The sequence below is a fragment of the Dasypus novemcinctus genome, chromosome 2 (genome assembly GCF_030445035.2).
Source record: "Dasypus novemcinctus isolate mDasNov1 chromosome 2, mDasNov1.1.hap2, whole genome shotgun sequence".
NCBI lineage: Eukaryota > Metazoa > Chordata > Mammalia > Cingulata > Dasypodidae > Dasypus > Dasypus novemcinctus.
In genome coordinates, this window is record NC_080674.1 from 67733039 (window position 1) to 67749387 (window position 16349).

Genomic DNA, 16349 nt, shown 5'->3' on the forward strand with positions numbered 1-16349 from the left:
TTCTTTCTAGTCAATCTATTAACCTTTCTCCCAGTGCTTTTATGCTGTCCTAAACAATAATCATCTCTCCTCCTCCAAAGACAGGATTAATTATAGATCCCTTCTAACCTGGAATTGTTTCTTAAGTATTCCCTATTGCTAAAATTTGCTTTCAAATTCTGTAGAGTAGATTCATGCAGATCTCATTTATTAGAGAAGCAAAATAAGAAGACTAAACAAAGGCACCAAAGTTTCTCTTGCAAATGCAGTCCATACTTGATGTGGGCTATGAGTGGGAGGCTCTTTGTCTTTTTGGAGAAAACTTTAACTTAAGCTGTCTGTCCTGAGTTGTGGGTGTGGGATGGTGAGAGGCTGCAACCCTGCCCTTGGTAACCATGGCAATGACTTCAGTCCCACGAAACAGTTTATCAATGCAAACTCTATAAACTTTAAATATTCAGAGAAAATGCAAACCAAATGTGCTAAAAGCTTATCTAGACTGTGTGAAGTTCATGCTAAAAGCTTACCTAGGATGTGGAAAATATATGCTAATTCAAGCCTATTGAGAACTGAAACAAAAGGACCATTTTGCCTTTCCTCTCTGTATGAAAGGGACTCAAAAATCGTGTTCGGGGCTTGGGTTCGAAACAGAAAGCTCCCGAGTCCGGCTGGCCATCAATAAACCATTTTTCCTTCTCAAAATCATTCCTGAGTTCTGGCCTTTCTATACGCAAATAATTGAACCTAGTATCAAATTCTAGAACATACTCACTGGGCTTACTTTCTCAGTTCATACATCGTTCAAGCATGCTATTCCTGTCTCTGCACTCCTCAGAATTTAGCTCTTTTAATGCAGATTTTTCTAATTTTTTTCTGTTAATATATTCACCGGAGTTTATCTTTCCTATTTTTGACTTCTGGTTTGCTGTGGTGGGCCTAGGCCTCTTTATGTGGAACCCTCTCTTTCTTTACAGAAACTTTGTCACTTCTTGTCTTACTATTTTGTTTTAGAAGGTGTTGTTTCATTCAGTAGGCAATTGGAGCCAAGAGGATTGGGGATGAAGAACTGTCTGAAAACTGAGGCCATGAGCATATACAGAGGTCAGGGACAGGATAGGGCATGGAGTCTAGACTTCTAAAACGTACCTGAGGGGTCCAGGTTGGAGTGGCCTGATAGTGGCCAGTGTGATCAGGCCTGAGCCAGGCCCAGGGCTGCCCAGTATTGCTGGGAGGTTCATGGAGAAGCCAATGGAAGTGATACTGTTGTCTCTGCCTTGAAACTGGTTCCTACAGCTTTCCTCTGCAATGGTCACATTGTATCCAAACCGGGGGCACCCAATATTGCTATCTTCACAGCATTTTACACTTTTCACCATTCTTTCCTCCCCACTCCTTACTCTTTCCTATTTAAAACTTTCCTCCCTTACCTTTACGACTATCCCCCCTCCTGGTTTTCCTCTTGGTTTCTTTTTTAAAACAAATCAATTTTATTGCTACATATTAATAAAGCATACAATTCATCCAAAGTGTACAATGAATGGTATTCGGTATAATCACATAGTCATGCGTTCATCACCCCAATCGTTATTAGAGCATTTTCATTATTTCAGTAACAATAACAAACCAAAGACAAACAAACAAACGAATTGGTCACCTCTCAATCTGTTTGCTTACCCCACTGTACTTAGCTGGTGCTCCTGGTTGTTCAATCCAGTGTATAATCAATGGCTTTTAGTATAATCACAATGTTGTACATTCATCATCTTAAAAATTTTAGAACAATTTCATTAGTCTAAAAAGAAAGACTCCATACCCCTTAGCATTCCTTCTTTAAATCTACATAACCACTAATCTCATTTCATCTTTATAAATTGATTTATATTTACATTTTATATAAATAGAATCATGCAATATGTAGTACTCTGTGTCTGGTATTGTTCACTTAGTATAATGTTTTGTTTTTGTCTGATATTAACATTTTGTAGTATTAACTTACATTTGTTCAGCTTCAAAGAAAAATGGTCTTACATATACATTTCTACCCATATTCATATTTCACAAAATATATTCATATTTCACATAATATGTTTAGTTCATAATAGGGCAATCATACTGTATTTTACCTTTTGTATCTGGCTTGCCTCACTCAACATAATGTCCTCCAGGTTCATCCATGTTGTCATGTTTCACGACTTCATTTCTTCTTACCGCTGCATAATATTCTATCATGTGTATACACCACAATTTGTTTATCCATTCTTCAGTTGATGGACACCTGGGTTGTTTCCAACTTTTGGCTATCATGAATAATGCTGCTATGAACATTGGTGTGCAGATATCTATTCGTATCACTGCTTTCAGTTCTTCTGGGTATATTCCTAGTAAGGGTGTTATTGCTGGGTCCCTTGGCAAGTCTATATTCAACTTTCTTAGGAACTGCCAAACTATCCTTCACAGTGGCTGTACCATTTTACATTCCCACCAACAGTGAATAAGCATTCCTATATCTCTACATCCTCTCCAACATTTACAGTTTTCTGACTTTTTAATAGACCATTCTAACAGGTGTGAAATGATATCTCATTGTAGTTTTGATTTCCATTTCCCTAATTGCTAGTGATGTTGAACTTTTTTCATGTGTTTCTTTACCATTTGTATTTCTTCTTTGGACAGTTGTCTTTTCAAGTCTTTTGCACATTTTAAAATTGGATACTTTTTCTTTTTATTGTTGAGTTCTACGTTCCCTTCATATATCATGAATATTAAACGCTTAACAGATATGTGATTGCCAAATATTTTCTCCCATTGAGTTGGCTGCCTTTTCACCCTTTTGACAAGGTCCTTTGAGGTGCAAAAGTATTTAATTTTGAGGAGGTCCCATTGATCTATTTTTTTGTTGTTGTTGTTGCTCATGCTTTGGGTGTAAAGTTTAAGAAACTACCACCTACCACAAGATTTTGAAGATGTTTTCCTACATTTTCTTCTAGGAGTTTTACAGTTGTTGTTTTTATATTTAAGTCCTTGATCCCTTTTGAGTTAATTTTTGTAAAAAGTATGAGATCGGGGTCTTCTTTCTTTCTTTTGGTTATGGATATCTAGTTCTCCCAGTACCATTTGTTGAATAGACTGTTCTGGCCCAGGTGAATGGGCTTAACAGCCTTGTCAAAAATCACTTGACGCTTGACAAAAATCACTTGGAAGGGTATGGGGGTCTGAATAGCCAAAAATATCTTAAAAAAGAAGAATGGAGATGGAGGACTCTCACTTCCTGACTTTAAAGCATATTACTTAGCCAGTGGTAAAAACAGCATGGTACTGGCATAAGGACAGACAGATTGGCCATAGAACCACATTGAGAACTCAGAAATTGACCTTCATTCTACAGTCAAGTGATTTTTAACAAGTCTCTTGGTTTTGTTTGCTTTTGGCTGTTTCTTGTATTTGTCCTTTTAATGCCAGCCACTGCACTTAACACTATGTATGTTCCTGCGATAACTATATCTATCTTTAAACCATATAATATATGTAAGACCTAGACATTTTTCCTAAATTTCACTGCAGAAACTTGTCCAAAATGGATCTCAATATTTTCTGCTCTTTCCTCACAAAGCTGTTCATCCATTGTAATTCTGGTCCTACTTACAGCACTATTTATCCAATCTCCAAAGTGAGAAACTTAAATCCCTCTGCTTTACCATCTACAGCTGATTACTAAGTCCTGCTGAACATGGTTTTTCTTTTACAATCTTCTAAACTAGTGGTTTTCCAAATGGGGTTCTCAGACAACCACCAGCAGCAGGGTTTGGGAACTTGTTAGATATTAACAATTTCAGGCCCAACTTATTCCACAGCTATGAATCAGAAACTAGGGGAGGGAGCCAGGAATTTATGTCTTAACAAGCCCTCTAGGTGATTCTGATGCACACTAAAGTCTGAGAATATTTGTTTTAATCAATTGGTTGTTAATCCTGGGGATCCATGGTTTCAGGAGAACAATGAAGCACTGGGGAGTGTATCCAAAAGCGACTGAATGTCCATACTTATTTTTCTAAAGGCAATAGATTTTATTTATCTTGTCTTCAAATGGGCTCAACCCTCCAAATTTGAAACTGTTCTTTGTGTTTCATTACTATCACTCCTTACCTTGGTTTAGGACCTCATCATAGTTTATCTAGATTACTGCAATAGCCTCCTACCCAGACTCTCTGCCTCTAATCTCTGTCCTTTTTAAGCCATCTCCCTGTTGCAGCTAAAGTGGTCTTTTCAAAACATGAATCTGATTGTGATCTTTCAAAGATCTTCAATGGTTCCCATTAGTTCATGATAAAGTAACCTCTTACCCCTTCACCAAGGCTTATTCTTATGCATACCTCTCTAGTTATTCTCAGTGTTTGGTTTATCAATAATAAACTTTGAATATCCTGGACTTCACTTGGGTCGATCATACCTCCTGCCTTTGTACCTTCTATACGCGCAGTATCAAATGCCCTGTTCTGCTCCTCCCTCCCTCCTTGCCTGGTTAATTCTTATTTGTTTGAGATTCAGCTCAAAAATCATCTCTTCTGGGAAATCTTCTGTAAGGATTAAGTTTAAGTGCCCTCTTGTTTGCTCCCAATTCCCTCTATGCTTACCTCTATGGTGGCAATTCTCAAATGATTTGGTCTTACGACCATTTTTTGCACACTTAAAAATTATTGAGGACCCCAAAGAAGTTTTATTTATGGCATTATATCAATTCATATATGCCATATTAGATATTAAACCTGAGAAATTTAAAAATTATTATAATTTTAAAAATATTTATATATTTTGAGGAGCTGGGGGTCAGGGATTAAACCCTAACACCTCGTATATGGGAAGCTGGCACTCAACCAATGAGCCACATCGGCTCCCCTGAGTTGGTTTTTTCACTTGTTTTGCTTGTGGTTCATTTTGTTTTGTTTTAGGAGGCACCAGGAACTGACGGAACATGGGACCTCCTATGTGGGAAGCAGGCACTCAACCACTTGAACCACATCCACTCCCAATTATTTTTCAAATTAGTTAAAAAATAACAATAAACCCTTTATGTGTTAATTTAAATGATTTATTTTTATCACAACAATATTTTCATAAAAATTTAATGTCTGGCTTAAAGTAGGATAGCAGGATTCTTATACCTGTGTCAGTATTCAACCTGTTATACGTTTAGTTGAAATACTTGAAGAAAATCTGGTATGACAGACAAGGAGCTGGAAAAGTAAAAAGTATTTTCATAGTCTTTCTAGATAATTCTAGATGTTCTTCTTTAATACTATACCAAATCTGATAAAGGGCAGTTTCTTAGATTGTAATTGCAATGTGGATCTCAATCTGAAACCCTATCAATGAACTTTCTGCATTCTGCTATTAAAATTCATTGGCCATTGACTGTGACTGAATCTTTTTGATTTTGTAACAGTACGTATTGGTCATTTGGAAAACAGTTGTTTGTTGATTTATGGAACTCTTCCAAATGTTGACACATTTCATTATGCAATGTCAAAAAATTACATTTGTCAATATCATCTGTGATTTCAGCGAAAAATCTTTAAGTGCTGGGGAGGTGACAAGCTCAAGGTGGTGGACACAAGTTTTACAAAATTGGAATATTTGCATGAAAACTCAAAACTAGCGAACAAGTTATTTTTTTAGGACAATCATCCTACTCGGTCATGCTGCACAAAACCTTTCCATTTCTTCATGCATTATTGTTAAAAAGACGTGCACACTAGGGTTAATATAATAATTGTTACTCCTTTAATCTTAAAAAACATGCTTAATAGTGTCAGTGCATGGAAGTGAAGAATACAAAATAAAATGAGTACTGGTAGTTTGCTCTTCCTGTCTTGATTCTTGCTAAGGTGTCAAGAGTTTTACTCACTATTGCTTTTTCTTTTACACCCTCAGCGCAAATCTCAACAAAATGAAAAAAACGCAACGAAGCCTTATTTTGACCTTGAGGTCTTGGGCACCTCTAGGGCTTTGCGGATCACATTGTGAGAACAGCTGCCCCAGGGTTTACGTATTACTTGTTCTTGTCTCTCGTCAGGTTGCTAGTTCTATGTGGACCTCTCTGTCTCTTCTGTGTTCTTGTCTAATAGTGTCCAGTACGTAACATTCAATAAATATTAATACCCGTGGAGTGGTCGTTATCTTGACCACACAGTCTTCATTTTACTGTCTGACTTCCGTAATTCAATCTGAGCCTATACGATTTGCAAAATTTTCCAAGCTTTTTCACAAGTGGGACGCAAGCCTTTTTTTTTTTTTAATATTTGGGCGGTGGGGAAGCTGCCTGTATATAATCATGTTGTGCCAAAGTTTGGTCAGGTTATTTATTTGTGATGCCAGTCATTCCTCCTTCACAGCCCCCTTACCAGTAGGCCGCTAGGTTTCTCAGCTCGAAATAGAATAAAGACTGGAAAGAGTTGAGTCTCCCGTGTTGATATGAACACAAGAAACGGACCGACTTTTAGGGCTAAAAAAATCGATAAAAATCCTGGCGGGGAGAAAAACAGCAGTACGGATTGAACTTTCCCACAGCCCAGTTCCCCAGGAGCCCGAACCCAGAGCCGCGCGAGATCCGCCAGGTTGCCGAGGCGACGCTTCCGGCTGGCGCCGGGAGCAGGAGAGTTGTGAAGTGGAAGGCTAGATCTGCCCGATGCTGTGAATTCGCCTGCGGGAGCGCGCTCGAGACCGCGCGTTCTCCGTTTTCCAGGCTCCGTCGCTGACGCGTCGTGGACGTTGGGGAGCGGAAAGGTAGCGGCAGCGGGATCGGAATGAACAGCGGTGGCGGCTTCGGTCTGGGCTTGGGCTTCGGCCTAACCCCTACGGCGGTGATTCAGGTGACGAATCTGTCGTCGGCGGTGACCAGCGAGCAGATGCGGACGCTTTTTTCCTTCCTAGGAGAAATCGAAGAGCTGCGGCTCTACCCTCCGGAGTAAGTGCTCGAGCTCGGCTGGGGGAGGGGCGCGAGCGCCATAGAGACCTTAGGAACTGGGGTGTGGGGAGAGCGCGGACGGGGGCGCGCGGCGCTTGTCACGTGACCGCTCGGCCTTACCTTGGTGCCCATATTTGATTAGGGCATCGTGGCCTGGGGTCCTGCAGTCTTGCTTTCCTTGTTGCTCGGATTCTGATGGTTAAGCTCTACACGAAACCCTTACATATTTTTATAGGTTGCCTTTTTCGTGCCTCAGGAACTCGTGCTGGTAGCTTTCAGGTTTTCGAATTCAGTACCCATCCCGTCTTTTTTTTTTCTTCCCGGACTTAAGATGGCCGCAGGTGGGCCTAGAATAGTCCTCATGGCGAACGTCCGATTAGCTTCCATGCGATGTGGAAATTGCGGAGATTGCGCCTTAGAAACTGTCTAGTTGTTAGAGCCTTAAAGTCAGGCCCCTGTCGCTGACCAGAAAGCCTGCGGTTGATGACAATATGGAATTAAGTCTCTATTTGTTTCCCAGGGTGGTGTTCAGAAACTTAGCATCTTATTTTATCTAACCGAGCCTGCCCATGCTCTCTTAAAGATCTTTTCTATTCGTCCTTTTGGCAGCATATTAAATTTTTCTCCTGGAAGGTTTTAACTTTCAGAATAATATTAATCGATGCAGGATTATCTCTGCTGGGTACTTTTAAAATCTAGATTTTGGCTGGCATTCACAGGCCGCAGGCACTTCCCAAGTAGTGATTTAGAAGAGATAAGGTTTACGTTATACCATATTGTCTACTCAAAAAACTTGTAACCAATTTCAAGATTATTTATATACATACACGCCTAAGTGTTATTTATTTAATATTAATTTTAGTTTTTAAGGTAGAGCTTAGAATCACAAAAATATTCCATATTTTGTTCATTATGCCAAAATCCTCTGATGGAAGGGGTGGTAGCTGCCCAAGTTTTCTTCTTAAATTTACATTTGATTTGTTTTATTTCGTAGTGATGTATTCAGACGTAGTTTTATTCTTTATTTCCAAGTTTATAACAGTGATACTGCATAGATACTTATAAAAGTTGGTATTTGGATTTTTGAATTTTTCTTTTTCAGTTTTTCTCTACTTTTTGTTTTGAAGTGTTGAAATGTACAGAAAAAGTTGGAAGATAAATACATTGAGAATACATTGTGCAACCATGTTCCCTTCACCTGTATTCGTTGATTGTTTGCCACAGTTGCTTACTTTCTCTATGTCCACACTCACACATTCACAGTCCCTCTCCCCATCCTTTTAAAAGTAGTTGCAGACATCATGGCTCTTAATCCCTAAACACTTAATAAACACTCATCTTTAAAAATAGGGAACTTCTCCTACATAACCACAGTAATGTTTTTATATCCAGGAAACTTGACATTGCTAAAATAATATGCAACATATAGTTCATATTCTAACAAGTTTTTCTCTTTTTTTAATCCACAATATAATCAATATGCCCATTGCATTTTGTTACCTTGTTTAATCTAGAGTAGATTCCTTTCACTTACTCTCTGTTTCATGGCTTTAAAATTTAGTCTTGAAGTTCGTTTTGTTTTGTAAAATGACCCATAATCTGTGTTTTTCTAAATTGTTTCTTCATAATTAAAAGGTAATACATTTTTGTCAAATATACTGCTATAGCCCAAGCACATCTTGATTGATTAGCAGTAGTATATATAGCTTTGGATGTCTTGGCCTTTGAAAATGTTTTCAGCCATCTCTTCATTTAAGCACTCAGAACATTTCTTAACAATTGAGAAGTAGTTGGAGAAGTGTTGTATCCTACAAGAAGTGGAATCATTCAGTAAAATATTTTGTAGTGAAGCTTTGTAAGTTAACCTTGTTTCAGTGTTGTGGTAGTAAGGTATCTATCTCATAGATGGATGAAATGTATCATAGAATATTTTTCATGGCCATCGTAACTCTGCTTACATGGTTGAAACCTGGATTTTGAGTGTAGTATACTGTCAATTATTAACTGACACATGGTGTGGTGTGCTGTTTTTTGAAATCAAGTTTTATTTCATTAGTTTTAAAAGTCATGCTCTTTACTTAAACAGATGGTGCATATGGAGTTAGTGAGTCAATCCCCAGTACTCCTAAAAACAAAACAAAAAAATTGATTCTCATTGGGGAGTGGATGTAGTAACTCAGTGGTTGAGTGCCTCCTTCCCATGTATGAGGTCCTGGGTTCAATCTCTGTACCTCCTAAAAAAAACCCCAAAAACCCCGACATATATGGGCCAGACAAAATGCTTAACTGATTTTTCAAAAGAGCAATACTAGTGCCCCCCCATTTTTTTTAAAAACTATATTGACATGCTTTATTAACAGGTTTTCTGCTCTGTATTACCTGTGCCTTATATATGAAAGACATGTTTATCAATTGTCTGAAATGCATAAAAATGCAATAATAGTTGGATTAAGGATATAAATAATTGCTTTGCAGTGTCACGTAAACATTTTATAATTAATCTTTGAAAGCTTATTAGAAATTAATGTGTTTTAAATTTGGAAATACATATCTTGACTAGAATGTGAAAATGGTTTTTCATTAAAATTTTAAGAATTAAGTTGCTAATGTGAAAATCCAAATTTCAGATTTCTTTTGACATGAGGCAGCAGTTCTTTTTTTTTATTTTTAAACATTAAAAATGTGTGTAAAAATTTATTGTAAACATAAAAAGAAGTCTTGCTTGTATTTTGCCATCCTTTTTGATGCTGTCAGATGTTAAGTATCCAGAATTAAAATCTTAACATTTTGTACAATTAATGAATTTCATATTTCATGGAAATCTTTTTACAGAAGAAAGAAATCTTTGCTCTTTTTTCCAGTAAATTATCATTAAAGTAAATGTACAGAAAAGTGCACAGATCTTAACCGTACAGCTCATTGAATTTTTACAAAGTGAACAGACCCATGTAACCAGCTCCCAGGTGAATATTATCTGCCATCCTAGAAATTCTCCTGTGACCTCCTTGAAGGCACTAATCTCCAGGGGTAATCCTATCCTGATTTCTAACCCTGGAGATTTTGCCTGTGTTGTTTTTGTACTTGTGGGTTTTCTTCAGTTCTCTGGTCTTCAAAAGTGACTAAGAAAGGTAAAATATGTAAGCTATTTATTTAAATTTATTTAGTTAAAAAAATAATATAACCAATGTAGTCACTGTATGAAAAAACAGAGGAAAATAAACACAGTGATCCTACCATACCTCTCCATTTCTTTGTATTTCCCTCTAATCCTTTTTGTCTGCATTTATTTTAATGTAGGGTAATCAAAGGATTCATGTTATGATTGTGAACTTTTTAACTTAACCTGTAATAAACATTTTTCATGTTGCATTTATTTATAGTAATATTTAGAGACTAATATATCTTAAGTGTGTTGCATGTTTTTGAAATTCTTTTGGATATTTTGGTTGCCTTTTTTGGTATTATAAACTAGTGCATTTCACTCAGCAGCAGATGGAAATGTGTGGTTTTGATTCTCAGAGATTGGATGGCCCTTTGACATTTAGTGGGTGTTAGCAATTCTTAAGAAAGTCTTACACAAGGAATAGTTATACCATCCAAAGTACTACTGGACCCCACTGAGAAACCTTATTATAAATAATATGTCAATTAATATTTTTATACTTTCCCCATGATTTGGATTGTATCCTTTTTGATTATCAAAGATGTTTATCAATATAATAACAAAATTTTGGACATATTGTTACCAGATTTCCTTTTAAAAGGTTGTATGGTGCAATTTTGTGTTTAATGAAATACAAAATAACCAGTTCTGGAGCAATTGTAGCTTAAGTGGTTGAGTGCCTCCTTCCTATTTACAAGGGCCTGGGTTCAATCCCTGCTGCCTCCTATAAAAACAAAAACAAACCAAAAAACCAGGTCTCCTTGGGGGAGCAGATGTAACTCAGTGGTTGAGTGCCTGCTTCCCAGGTTCAAACCCCAGTACCTCCTAAAAAAACAAACATAACTAGTTTGGGCACCAGGAAATTTTAACTGATTCTAAAAAAGTAGTTTCTGTGATTTCTGCATATAACACACAGTAAGGAATTAAAAAAAAGATTTTATAAGGGTTATATATTTAAGAAAAAAGCCAAATTGATTCAACAAATGGAGCTAAAGTAAAATCTGCTGTATTTGGATATTGCTATTTTCTGTAGAGGTATACATTTAGACCAAATGGAATGTGAACCTCCCCCTTTTAAAAATTAAACCTTGGGTCAAAATTACATTTAAAAATGAAAATCCCATTTAAGTAAAAAAAGTAAATCTGTTTAATGGTTTACATATACTAGAGATAAAGATCTAAGTATAAGTTTTGGAAACTGATTTTGAAATATACATTTGCTGAGGTATTTGTTATCTGATTTAGGCTTGCCACTGTATCATATTTTAGCTTATAATATTCACAGTGAAATAGTATTACTACCTTTCTAGAAAAGCTCAAATGTTTACGGTTATATAAAGTAAATATAAGTTGATAATTACTCTCTTTAAAAAAGGAAAATTGGAGATGAAGATTAAGAAAATTGCTTAAAGTCAAAGAATGATATAGCCATGCCTGGTATCTGTATACCCATAATAATGCTGTTTAGAACAGAATGGCATTTTTGAGCTTCTCAAATTTTGGTGACATGTCTTAACGTGTACTTGCTTTGCAAACCAGTGTCAGATTTCCTATTCCTGTGGATGTTTTTAATTTGAAATGAAGTGGGTTTCAACTTAGGGACATTTAGAAATGTGTTTTTAGTTTTCAAAAGTGATTATTTAGGTTTCCATTCTTTCTCAAAAGGACCTGTCAATTAGGAAATATAGTTTCAGTGGTGGTTTACCAGGCCCTTGGAGAATTCAGTACTAACAGTGTTTATGTAGCTCTTGCTAGAACTTCAGAAGCTCATTGTAATCATAGTTTTTTTTTTTAAGGTTTATTTTATTTACTTTATCTCCCCCTTCCCCAGATGGTTCTCTCATCTATCTGCTCATTGATTGCTCGCCTTCTCCAGGAGGCACTGGGAACTGAACCTGGGACCTCCCACGAGAGGCGAGTGCCCAACAGCCTGAGTCACATCCGTTCCCTACGTATCTGCCGGCTTGTGGCATCTGCTTGTTGCTGCGGGAGGCGATGTTTAAGCTCATTGGGGCGGGAGGCAATATCTGCTCTTCTTTAGGAGGAATCAGAACCTGAACCCTGGACCCTTTCATATGGTACGCAGGTGCTCAACGGGTTGAGCACATCTGCTTCCCCAAAGATGTTTTTTGGTTGTAAAGGGCAGAAACAGTCCTACCTAGTCGAACTCTAGAAGATATTTTTGACTGGAAAGATGGAGATTTCCATTAGCTAAAGGGCAGCATCTGTTGTACAGCCATGCCTCATGAGAGCTGGGGCTAGGAACCAGAAAGATATCAGCAACCAGTGTGACTACTGCTGCTCTCTCAGAGACCTTATTGTCAGGTCAGTTTGTTTCTGTCTGCTCTCCTTCTTGCTGACCTACTCTGTACACACTCATCATCTGGCATATGGCTCAAATCCTGACTCTAAATGATTTTTCAGCCCGAGAGAAAGATCCAGTTGTTCTTAGCTAATTGGTTCAAGTCTGGGTACCCAAATTATAGGATGCTGGTTAGATAGTGAAATGGGCCCTTTTTCCAGATGACTAATTAGTTGTGGCTAGAAACTTACAAGAACTAAGGTTTTTTGCATAAAACAGTTACAAGGCCTATGCTGAAGCTAAATAGAATGTTTTGGTAGCATGTGTGGGAGGGGCACCTAATCTATGTTGGTGTATTGAGATGGCTTTCCAGGAGAATTGGAAACCTGAAGAAAAATAGGAATTACTGTTCAAAAAGGAAGTTAGGACACCATAGCCAGATGGAACAACCATGTACAAAGAGACCCAGCTGTATAGAATATATTATGGGATACACAATATTTGTGTATGCCGGGGTTTTGGGGTGCGTTTAGGTGATGAGGCTGGAACAAAACAGTGTGTTTGAGTAAGTGAGTAAGTGAAGTGGAATGACATGATGGAATTTAGGGTTTACAGAAATCACTGGCAGCTTTGTGGAAAATCATTAATAAGGTTGAGGTTGGAGGTAGTGTGATTGGTTAGGAGTCATAGTTGCAGTAATCCATGTTAGAAATGATGATGGCCTGAATTAAGGTATTGATAATGCAAATCATGAAAGAAATTATGTGACAAATATTTGGGAGGTATTGTCAACAGGATTTAATGACCAGTTGGATGCAGAAGAGGGAAAATTCAAGGATGATACATATCAGTAAGGAGGGACAGGTTTTGCTGTGGAAACAACTCCTAAATTTCAGTTGTATGCAGAACATTATTTCTTTTCATACTACGTGTCCTGGGTAAGTTGATGGAGTCGGGGACTCTACTCATTGTGGTCCCTTACAATGGGATGAGGCTGGTGGATCAGCTGCCATCTCTTGATCCTTGCTGGTTGCTACAGCAGGAGGAGCCAGTTATTAGCTCTTAGAGTTTATGCCCAGTATTGACTTGTCAGTTCTGCTTATATTTAATTGGCCAAAGTAAATTACCTGGCTGACTCTTAACTTCTAGGAACATGGAATTTTACCATGTATCCAGAAGGACATTTGGACAGCGCTAGTGACTCTAGCACTAGTGACTATCATACAGTTGAGTCTCAAGTTTTGACTTGAGTAATTTGATTGTGTCTTAACTGAGAGATGAAACATAGGACAGAGATTAGGATTAGTGAGGAAGAGTGATGAATTTTATTTTGGGTTTAATGAATTAATAAGGTGAGGACTCCTGTGAAAACCAAGGTGTAATATCCCAGCAGGCACTTAGATCTGGGAATCTAGAGCTCAGGAGAGGCCTAAATTGATTTGTTAATATAAAGGTGGTGAGTTAAGTCTGAATGTAGATGTATTTAACTTAGAGACAGTAAATAAGTGCTTATATTTAGATGTTGAATAAGGTGAGATTGTTGGGAAAGTTTGGGGCAAAGCCTGAGTTTGCGGTAGCCTTCTGCAGAAGTGAATTGGGTTGGGTGGGAATGAGATAGAGGGTTTTTTTGTTTGTTTTTTTTCAACTTTAATTAGCCTTACTCATTGAGTCAATAATAATATAGTTTCAAGTTCTAAATGAAAATAGTTTTTGTCTTATTTATTATTACAATGTTTGGTTAATGGCACAAATATGTGTATTTAACCATTATTAATGTAATTATTCTGCCTTATTTAGAGATAGGTTTGTTATATTCAGTGATGTTACAGGGAAAGATTTTTGAATTTTAAAAATGACATTTATGGAATTACAATTAAATAGTACTTTAAATTGTCTTTAAAATTCTTGATCAGTCGAATGAGTAAGGTTGCATGAGATTTGTAGTTAGACAATTAGACTTTAAATCCCATCTTTGCCAAAAACTAATTCTGAGACTGTGGGTCAACTTCCCTGACCTCAGTTTTGTAAACTAAAGTAAATTAATATTACTGCACAGTGATATGATGGTCTTTCAAGTGGTCTCTTTCATTTTTTTTTTAAGGATTGTTTTCGTGTTCTCTTGCCCTTGCTTGCCCTTCTTTCCTCTGTTCCTTCCTTCCTCCCTTCTTCCCTTCACTACCTTTCCTCCTTTCTGTCTCTCCTTTTTTTCCTATCTTTCCTTCCTTCCAGTTGAACCTGGTACTTCGTACATACAAGTCAGGTGCTCAACCATTGATTTACAACCCCTCCCCTGATCTGTCTTTTTTTTTAAGTGTGAAAAATCTTAAGGTTTTAAACGATTGTATGTTTACAGATTAGGTATATATTTAGCTTAGTGATTTTTTTCCTTGCTAAAAGACTGTTTCAGACTTTCTTTGAAAGTAATTATGGACAGGTTTACAAAATGATCACCAGGTCCATGAAAATAGGATTTTTTGGAATATAACAAGATGGATTGCTATTATGGGAAAGTTGGCTTTCATCTGTGTTTTGTCTGGTTCCTTTTTGCTGTAGACTTGTCTCAACTGAACTGAATCAAGTGGGATTAGCAAGAGTCTATGCTCTTTTGCATACATTGTAAAATTTTGTTTATAACATCTTTTGTCTGAAAAATCACATTATGTCATATGCAAAAGGTCTTAGTTTTAATTCCTTATTATTTGATTGTTTCTAAAACTGATATGCGGTCTTTAGTGATTTTAATGCTAGGGAATCAGTAGCATTAGGAATGATTAGAAGGGGTTATAGAACATTTTAAGTCTTGAAGATTGGGACTTTTATAAAGGGATTTTGCTTATTTAGCATGCATAATATATGAGCATCTTTAGGTCATATCAGCTGTTTTCACATTTCATTTACATTAACTGATAAATTTGAGTTTCTAATTTTTACCAATAAGACTGTAGTCCAGCCTAGATTGTGTTTTGTCTTTGTAGACAGATCACTATCGAATGACTTAAGTTTTGCTGTTTTGTGCCTTAATGATCCTTAATAACAAAACTTTAAGTCTTGATAAAGATTATGTAAACATATAAGAAGTTTTAAATGAAAATGAAAAAACCAAGCAAATGTTTATTAGTCCAATTGTTTTTCTTTTTATCTTGCAGCAACGCACCTCTTGCTTTTTCCTCCAAAGTATGTTATGTTAAGTTTCGTGACCCATCAAGTGTTGGTGTGGCCCAGCATCTAACTAACACGGTTTTTATTGACAGAGCTCTGATAGTTGTTCCTTGTGCAGAAGGTTAGTATCTCACATATTTTTTCTATTGTTTTAATCTCTGTTCTATCTGTTATTAGCTTTGGCATTTTCAGAAATTGGCAAGTAGAATAGTACTCTGTGTATGTGTATGCATATAAGAAAGCAATGAAATTTGGAAAGGAAAGACTTTTTAACTCATAGTAAATTATATTAAAATCATTAATTTGTTACTTGTATGTTTGTTTATATAATAGCTAAACATAAAAGTTTTATAAATTATTTGACTTCTGGTTTGCTTTGGCTTTCTGTGGTCAGATTTGTAAATTATAAGGACAGCTTTTTGAGGTAAAAATAAGTTGGTAAGGGAAATTATTTTTAATGTATAAATATTAACTCTTGTGTACAATATTCATAATATTACATAAAATATACACACTCTGCCAAGTTGGGGTAAATTGATATTTAAAGTACAAGAAAGATATTTATAATTTTGAAGTGTCCTCTTGAGGTAATTTACCTTATTATTGTATGACTATTATTTCATATTATTGTTGTTTGCTATACAGTTAGAGTTTACTTTTTTTCTTTTGTGATTGAAAAAGAGATCATGGAAAGCAATTACCCAGAGCCTTCACCAAGGAAATAGTTGTTGAAGAAAGGAACCAAGGCTAATGGTTTTTGTTAAACTTTATGCCTTAACCTGCTT

At 36.6% G+C, this 16349-nt stretch overlaps 1 protein-coding gene across 4 annotated transcripts in view; it reads left to right on the forward strand.

Moving 5' to 3' along the window:
- The first annotated feature begins 6596 nt into the window (after positions 1 to 6596).
- The window catches only part of SREK1 (splicing regulatory glutamic acid and lysine rich protein 1), a 45990-nt gene continuing 36237 nt past the window's right edge, over positions 6597 to 16349 (forward strand). For 2 of the 4 annotated variants that reach the window (XM_004465544.5, XM_012527911.4), the window contains exons 1-2: positions 6597 to 6940; positions 15552 to 15685. In XM_004465544.5, coding sequence (XP_004465601.1) covers positions 6780 to 6940; positions 15552 to 15685 — 295 coding nt within the window. In that variant the 5' untranslated portion in view covers positions 6597 to 6779. The remainder of the gene's footprint in view (positions 6941 to 15551; positions 15686 to 16349) is intronic. The other 2 variants (XM_071208383.1, XM_071208384.1) reach the window with 1 other exon arrangement.